The 9,289-nt window shown below is 40.1% G+C and overlaps 1 protein-coding gene across 3 annotated transcripts in view; it reads left to right on the plus strand.

Annotated features, from left to right (window-relative positions):
- The window catches only part of rhoh (ras homolog family member H), a 28,853-nt gene extending 20,797 nt beyond the window's left edge, over nt 1-8,056 (plus strand). For 2 of the 3 annotated variants that reach the window (XM_043692648.2, XM_043692658.2), the window contains exon 2: nt 6,701-8,056. In XM_043692648.2, coding sequence (XP_043548583.1) covers nt 6,865-7,431 — 567 coding nt within the window. In that variant the 5' untranslated portion in view covers nt 6,701-6,864 and the 3' untranslated portion in view covers nt 7,432-8,056. Of the gene's footprint in view, nt 1-4,289; nt 6,209-6,700 lie in introns of those variants that run through there. The other variant, XM_087987502.1, reaches the window with a different exon arrangement.
- The last annotated feature ends 1,233 nt before the right edge of the window (nt 8,057-9,289 follow it).

Consider the following 9,289-nt stretch of genomic DNA (forward strand, 5'->3'; position numbering starts at 1 on the left):
ATCTTGATCAGAGGGACTTTGATCAGCCCACAGCAAAACCTGAAAACGAAGCCAAGCCTCGGCCATCTGGTTAAAATTTTCTTCAGAATCCCAGCTGGCAAGTCATTGTAGTTGCTGCCAGTATGCGGACACAGACAACAAAAGAGTCCCTGGATTTAAAATTTAATAAGAGAACTCATAGACTGGTATACAGGAGAGTATGCAATCTGGAAAGTCCACCTACATCTGGTTTGGAACAGTCAAATTGCCCAGCAACATCCAAGTCAGAACAAATCAAAATAAACATCTGGTTAAATGGTCACCTGGTTCTCATGGAGGTCAATAATAACACGGCCATTTCAGTGACTGCAGAACCAGTGTTTAACAAGTTAAGTTTGTGCAGGATCTCGGCTATACTGAGAACTTATACCGGGAACCTTTACAGATGAAGGGTACAACTTCAGTTCTGGTCTTTTATGAGAAGCAGCTGGTTCAGTTACCACTGATTGTAGGAAAAGGCTTGAGCCCAAGCTTGATGGGGCAAAATTGGTTGAGAGAGATTCACCTAGATGATCTCAACATTTTTCCGTTAAAAAATGCCTGTTTGAATGAAGTCCTAATTAAATACCCAGACGTTGTTCAGGAAGGGACTATAAAAGGAGCCAAGGCCACTTTGCATATTGACCAGGAATCAATTCCATGATTCTGCAAAGCCCACCCAATGCCATTTGCCTTATGGCAAAAGTACAGGCAGAAATTAGAAGACCGGAAAGCAAAGGAATCATCAAACCAGTCCAGTTTAGGCCATCATTTATCAGCAGGGAATTTGAATATTTCCTTAAGTTGAAGGCTGGTCAATATATAAGTACAACTGCATACCATTCATCATCCATTGGTCTGGCTGAAAGAGCAGTCCAAACTTTGAATTTTGGTTTAAAGAAACAGCCGACAGTTCATTAGATAACAAACTGTCCAGATTCCTATTTGATTGTAGAACCACCCCCTCATGCAACTACAGGGATAGCTTGAGAAGAGTGGCTAATGTGGAGAAGACTCCGCACTACGTTAAATCTGATCTTCCTGAACCTGGTACCGAGTCTGAATTGGCATCAGGAACACCAATGCTAGACACAATACTCTGCTAAGTGAGAGAGAAGTTTACTTCAGGGACTAAGTTTAATGCAGGAACCTTGGGAATGGCTATGCACAAGTGAGGGGCATAGTGACGGGGCATAGTGACATAGAAAGTTCGGCTGGGTGTGATGGTCCTGAACAAACACGTAGACCGTATGAAAATTGCAAACTCACAAATGGTGCAGGAGCAAACCTTAGCTCCTCAATGGCCTTTCCGACTATTCCAGAACCCATAGGCCCATATCAGAGGTAGGGTTGGAGGAATCTGACCCAGTGCTAAAATGCCCTAGTAGGAGCTACAGAAAAAAAGAACCGGTCTATGTCCTCGGACTCAGAGGGGGTGGGATGTAGCCAGGCAGACCTCATAGAATATGATTTCCCTGATTGGGGCTGTTAATCTGGTCCAATCAGGGAGCCCTGGCTGAGATATGATAAGAACAGGAATATCAAACATCCTGATCACTCTGAGAGCCGACTCTGAGGGATCTGAATCAGTGTCAAGGACTCTCCACTTGAAAATAATGGGTGACTTGGTGACAGGATACCGGCCTCTGTGAAGTTATTTCAGAGATCTGTGACCAGTGGTGATCCCAGCAGTGGGATCAGTGCTGGGGGCCCTGTTGTTTGTAATAAATATATAAATGATTTGGAGGAGAATGTAGGTGGTGTGATTAAGTTGCAGATAACACAAAGATTGGGGGAACTATGGACAGGACAATTCCCAGAGGATACAAAAGGGTGTAGATAGATGAAGACTTGGGTGGAGAAATGGCAGATAGAGGTTAATTTGGACAAATGTGAGGTGAAGCATTTTGGAAGATCTAATGCAGGAGGGAAATATATGGCCAAACTCTTTGTTCCATCAAAATGCCAAGGCATCTAGGCAGACGGATCCATAGTTCCCTGAAAGTGGCAATACAAGTGGATAAGATGATCAAGAAGGGATATACAAAGTTAAAAATCACACAACACCAGATTGTAGTCCAACAGATTTATTTGGAACCACTATCTTTTGGGAGATCTGCTCCTTCATCAGGTGGTTGTGGAGGTTAAGATCATACTCTCAGAACGGTCATGCTCACATAACCTCCACAACCACCTGATGAAGGAGCAGTGCTCCGAAAGCTGGTGCTTCCAAAAAAAACCTGTAGGACTGTAACCTGATGTTGTTTTAACTTTGTACACCCCAGTCCAACACCGGCACCTCCATGTCAAGAAGGATATGACATACTTGCCTTCATTGGTTGGGACATAAACATTGGCAAATCTTGTTTTAGCTGTTCAGAACTTTAGTTAAGCCACATTTGTGTATGGATCTAGCCACCACATTACCAGAAGGTAGTGTGGAGGCTGTTGGAGAGGGTACAGAAACGCTGTACCAGGATGTTGTCTGGTGTGGAGAGTACTAAGTAAAAGGAGAAACTGGACAAATTTGTTTACTCTTGAATGCTGAAGGATGGGCGATCTGATAGACAAAAAATTATGAGAGGCATGGATGGAATGGATAGCTGGAGTCTTTTTTTCCAAGGTAGAAATGTCAATAACTAGGGGACATAGGTTTAAGATAAAAGGGGAGAAAGTTTACAAGAGATCTAAGAGGCAAATATTTTACAGAAAGTGTTGTAAGTGCCTGGAATAGAGGGAAATGGACTGAGTCAAGGCAAAAGGCTTTTAATTTAGGAAGGTACCATGTGTTGATGTAGGCTTGGTGGGCCGAAGGGCCTGTTCCTGTGCTGTACTGGTCTTTGCTCTTTTGAGTCCTCTAGTCTATTAGGTAGCATCCAAGGATTTTAATGGGAGTAGCTACAACATAAGTAGTTGTAGGAGCAAATTACTGCAGATGCTGAATCTGTACTGAAAACAAAAACGATGGAAATCATAGCAGGTCAGGCAACACCTGTAGAGAGAGAGCAAGATATAATTTCAAGTCTAGATGACTCTTCATCAGAGAGCTTTGATGCCATCTGACTCACTGTGATTTACAGCATTTTTTATTTTTAGAATTAGCTGACGAACTGGTAGTAATTTTCCGGAAATCTTTAGATTTGGGAGAAAAGGTCCCAGTGGTTTGGAAAACTGCTAATGTTAACGCCCTTATTCATAAAGAGAGGGAGACAAAAACACATGCAACTATAAATAATAGTTTAACATTTGTCATTGGGAAAATGCTTGAGTTTAATGAAGAATCCATGAACAGTGCATTTAGAAAAGCTTAATAAGGTCAAACAGAGTCAGCATGATTTCATGAAGGGGGAATTATGCCTGACAAATTTATTAGTGTCCTTGGAGGAAGTAACATGCAGAACAGATAAAGGAGAACAAGTGGTTATAATATATTTGGATGTTCATATGCTATTTGATAAGGTAATGCACATAAAGGTACTTAATAAGACAAGATCCCATGGTGTTAGAAACAGTATATTACCATAGATTGAAGATTGATTAAGTATTTAAAACAAAATGTTACGGTATGGGAGCATTTTCAGAATGCAGTCTGTAATTAGTCAAATGACACAGGGATCGATGCTGGAGCCATAAGTATTTACAATGTACTGTATATCAATGACTCGGATGACAGAATTGAATGTATTATCTCCATTGTTGCTGATGACATAAAAATAGATGGGAAGGCAAGAATTGAGGATAACACAGAGTCTACAGAGGGTTATAGACAGAAGAGTGAGTGTCAAAATTACACTGGTGCTGGAGAAGCACAGCAGGTCAGGCAGCATCCGAGGAGCAGGAAAATCGACGTTTCGGGCAAAAGCCTTTCATCAGGAAGGATTGATTGTTCCTGATGAAAGGCTTATGCCCGAAACGTCGATTTTTCTGCTCCTTGGATGCTGCCTGACCTGCTGTACTTTTCCAGCACCACTCTAATCTTGACTCTGATCTCCTGCACCTGCAATACTCACTTTCACCTCGAAAAGCAAGTGGCCAAAACATTGGCTGATGAAATATGATCAGGGAAAATTATGTTTTGCATTTTAGCAGGAATAAGAGAAGAGCTGAATATTATTTAAATGGGGAAAGATGGCTGCAAACTGCAGTACAGATGGATTTGAGATCCTTCCATATGAATCACAAAAAGCTGGCATCCAAGTAACAGGGTAGGCAAATGACTTTGGTTCAAAGGGTATGGACTATAAAAATAGGGATGTCTTGCTAAAAATGTACAAGGCACGAATTATACCTTACCTGGAATAACATGTAAAATATTTGCCTAAGGAAATATATACTGGTCTTGGAAGAAGTCCAGAGAGGTTCACTAGACTGATCCTGGGTATGGATGGAGGTGTTGAGTAGGTTGGGCTTGTACTCATTGGAGTTCAGAAGAATTAGAGGAGACCTTAGGCACAGGGTAGATGTGGAGAGATGTTTTCCCTTGTGAGAGAGTCTAGGACCAGAGGGCATGTTTACACAGTTAGGCATTATGCTTTCAGGTCAGAGATGAAGTAAAATATTGTGACTCAGAGGGTAATCAATTGTTAGAAGTCTTTATTGCAGAGGGCTGTTGAAACTATGGTGTAGTATGTTCAAGGCTAAGATAGACAGACTTTAAATCAGTAAGGGATTCAAAGTTTATCGCATAAGGCAGGAAAATGGAATTTGGGATAATCAGATCAGCGATGGCATTATTGAATGGAGGAGCAGCCTCAATGAGCTGAATGATCTACTTCTTATAGTTTTATGGAAAATAATCCTAGACACCTAGCCTGTAAAGGTCTTTCAGAAGCTTATATTTTAATGAGATCACCAAGCCCATTCTATTCATTCTCTAGATGTAGTCTTTCTAAATATGTAATTGCAGAAAGATTGAATTACTCTTGTACCCAACCCACATCCCAGAGAGGCCATTTATTGATTTATTCTTTCATTTATTACATATAAAAGAACTCGGGCAAAATTAACTCTGGCAATATTTTACAAAACAGGTTTTGTATTGCTATAGTGCCTTTTCATATGTCTCATAAATATTTGAAAGAATTTTCCTACAATGAGATATTTTGCTTTTCTCAGGTATGTACAAATCCCGCAGTTTGTGGCAACACTACAGTAGATGTGTTTATGGGTGGAACTCAGGTTACCTGGGACTCTGGGGCAGATCAGAAATGTTTCATTTCATGAAATTCCTGTAGTTTTGTAACAACAGGCAGATGCAGAGTTAATTGACTACTTGGTGGCAAACCCTCCAGACCACTCGGACTTGAGTGTTAGGAATATATGGATGTCAGCTTGTGACAGAAATTCTGTATCTGCCTCTGATGACCCAAGATTATCATCAAGTTGGAGTGCACAGGCCAGCAGAAATATTTGGGGGGCTTTGGCAGGTGCAGCCAGGTCTCACTGGTTGTTGATCCTAGTTTGACCTTTACATGTGGCACCAAGGAAAACATGTCTGTCAGGGGCACTTTTAATCAGCATTACAGCTATTCACATATCTAAGTGTTGGCACTGGACATTTGCTGCTGTACATTTTGAAAGAGAGCAATAAACAGCCCCATTTTACCATAGTAAGGACAATTCACCTCTGTCAGTTGGCATATAGGGGTAAAAGGGAATGGGCATATATCATTTCAAATACAACTTTGTATCCCTGATATCCTCTGCGATGCTTTCCTTCCTTCCAGGTGCTCCAACTAGAGGAATTCCTTTCAGTGGGTGTTTCCAGAGCTCTGGACCCTGCGGTTAGAAAGCCTTTCCATTATAATGTGCATTTGTCCAACTTCAATACATGGCTAAGAAAAAGGCAGCAATAGATTCAGCTCATTATGTAGCTTTTCTACGAAAATGATAATATTTGTATGGAGAAATATACTCTGAATTTAGAAGGAAGTATGTTGATACTAAAACTTCCCTAGAATTGGCTACGTCACTAGAATGTGTCAAGAACTGCTGGGAGCTGTGTTGTCATGTTTGTTCCCAAGGTTACCAGGAAGGAAGAGTAATATATATATAGAAGTGAGAAGAAACAAGAATCATTAACGGAAGAATACTAGATACATGCAAGTCCATCAGCAAAATCTGTGGTGAAAATTAGTGACATCGCTGAGTCGATTATTAGAGGCAAAACCTGCAGCAAGAACTAATTCAAGTATGTTAAATACTAACTTATGATTTTTCTTTTAGCTTTCATGGATTCCTGCAAAACGTCTTACAAGAGTGACAGTATAAAGCATTGAAGAAAGTTTTGTCGATCCATAATGTGCTGTGAAATTGTAACATAATTTTTTAAAAGCAGGCTTAAACGTTTTTGACGTCTAGAACACAGGAACGTTTCATTTCAGATCTGCACTAGTTGTGTTACTGTCTTCTGTGTTTTAAGTCAAAACACATTACTCTGCCTTTTGCTCCAAACATTCTTTCCTAGAACAGGGAAAATTGTAAGTTTCCCTTGCCTTCTACAATACCTAGACTCTTAAAACCAAATGTTTGTGTCAATCTATTGTTAATTTTGAAGTAAAAATAATTTTGAAGTGGAAATAAATAGTGTTAAGCTAGCATCTGAAATAAAATACTAGTTAATTTTTTAGGTTTGACATTTTATCAGAATTTTTAAATAAATATCTCCTTTCTGGTTTTGCAGGTAAAGGAAAGCTTTGGTGGAACTCTCTGAACATCCTTTCGTACTGAACTGCTGCATCAAACAGAAAAAGCATTTTTGGAAGGATCTGTGCTCCTGCTGTGAGGGATTGAGAAGATCTGCCAAAGCTACTTGTGATTTATTTTACATAGCAACTTGGAGGCATCATGAGCTCCATAAAATGTGTTCTCGTGGGTGATGTAAAGGTGGGGAAAACAGCATTGCTGGTGAGGTTTACATCAGAGACTTTCCCAGATATGTACAAGCCCACAGTTTATGACAATACAGGAGTAGATGTGTTTATGGATGGAAAACAGATCAGCCTGGGACTCTGGGACACATCAGGAAATGATTCATTTCAAGGAATTCGACCACTTTCTTACCAACAAGCTGATGTGGTGCTAATTTGCTACTCTGTAGCAAACCCTATGTCTTACTTGAATGTTAAAAATAAGTGGATGCCAGAAGTCAGAAATTTTTTACCAAAAGTTCCAGTATTGGTCGTTGCTACACAAATAGACCAGCGTGACATAGGCACTTTTCGCACCATCACACCTGTTGATGGGAAGAGGCTGACAAGAGATATTGGAGCAAGAGGTTACCTGGAGTGCTCAGCAATTTCTAACAGAGGGGTACAAGAAGTGTTTGAATGTGGAGTGAGGACAGCTGTCAGATACATAAAAAAACAAACCAGGAAGAAGATCATTGACCTCAATAAATGTGTGATAGCCTGACTTCCATTAGACTGGTATAATTTGAAATAACTGTAACTTTCCAATTTGTCAACAAATACTAAAGGTGCTGTCATCTAAAGGGCTTTCAACCTGACTGTGTTGACCATACAATATGGGTACGAGTTGGCCTTGTCCACTGATGCTACTGTATCTATATCAGTCATACTGATTCATTTCTATTGAAGTAATGGATCCCAGTTGGGAACGCTAACTGGAAAACTGAGGAGGACAAACTGATTTCAGCATTGACTGTCATGAACTTTTAGGAGTTCAAAGTACAGTGCCGTTTACTTTGGCTGACATTCTTATTTTTGTGTATTTAATTTGAACTGCGTGCCACCATCATGCAAGTTATTTTAAAGACGACATATGAAATAAAACTGTAACCTTGCACTCGCTGGTAAAGTGCATCGATCTCAGAGATCCAAGTAGGAGTACGTCGCCAGTACTCACTTCTGATGACTGTAATATTTAATAATTTTATACTTATTTCCTTTTGATTTCACTGACCTCTGATGAGAAGCATGTAGAAGTATTATGCTAAGGTTCACATGTAGTTTTGTAGCAATTTTCCATCGGTTTACAGAGTACTCATCAATAAATTAATTGTTTTTAATGTTCAGAATTGGTTCCACTATTTTCTATGGTAGAAGGTAAGATTTAAATGATACACTGCCACACAGATCACGTAGACGCAATGGGCCAAATGGCCTCCTTCTGTGATGCAACAATTTTTCAGAGGAAGAATAAAAATTGGACTCTGAGTCTGAAATAAATTTAGTTATTTTTCAATTGGGGGATCCCGGTAGATATAAGAGTTGCTGGATTAGAAACTGGGGAACTTAGACAGGAACCACTTCTGCTTACATTCGAGTGATCCTTTTTGAAACTGCATGTGTGAGTGAGATCAGGACAGGATCCAGCTCAGTTGTACTGTGTCCCACGGTCAAGCAGCTTTTCAGTGTTTGCTGGATCCCATATAGTTAAAAAATGCTCAATGGATAAGATTGGGTGGCACGATGCACAGTGGTTAGCACTGCTGCCTCACAGCGCTAGGGAGGTGAGTTGAATTTGCACATTCTCCGTGTCTGTGTGTGTTTCCTCTGTGCAATCTGGTTTCCTCTCACGATCCGAAGATGTGCAGATTAGGTGGATTGACCATGCTAAATTGCCCATTTGTCCAGGCATGTGTAGATTAGGTAGATAAACTGTGGGAAATTCAGGGCTACAGAGATAGGGTAGGGGGGTGAGTCTGGGTGGGATGTTCTTCGGAGAGTTAGTGTGTCTTGTTGGGCCAAATGACCTGTTTCCACACTGTAGGAATTCTAAGATTAACATCCTGACTGCTCAAGAAACAACAATGATTTTTATTAATGGACCACTTTTACTCTAGAGAAACATTTCAAGGTGTTTGACATAAGACATAAACATTAGAGTTTTGGATAAGCTCAAGTTTACAGGGATAGAAATTGGGAGACTGGCTAAAAGTACATTGGAATAGTCAAGAGGTAATAAAAGCATGAACGATGGTGAAGCAGCAAATGAGCTAAGGCAAGGGTAGACATGGGTGATGTGACAAAGACACAATTTAATGATGTTGATGATATAGTTTGAAGCTTATCACAGGATAAAGTATGATGCAAGTAGATCTTGTATAAAGTATTGCTCAAGAGAGTCATCTATAAACAGTCAGTAGGGAAGATACATGGTTATGAACTAATAAATGGGTATATACAAGGAAGCAAAGGTTGTTGGAATGAAGGCAGTGTTGCAATGGTAGGAGTTACAGAGTGATGTCCCAGAGGCTTGTTCTGAGATCCATCCTATTCCAGATATATGTAATTATATAAATGTATAT

The sequence above is a fragment of the Chiloscyllium plagiosum genome, unplaced genomic scaffold (genome assembly GCF_037043375.1).
Source record: "Chiloscyllium plagiosum isolate Xiang-an unplaced genomic scaffold, Cpla_swu_hap1 HiC_scaffold_1, whole genome shotgun sequence".
In the NCBI taxonomy this organism is placed as follows: Eukaryota; Metazoa; Chordata; class Chondrichthyes; order Orectolobiformes; family Hemiscylliidae; genus Chiloscyllium; species Chiloscyllium plagiosum.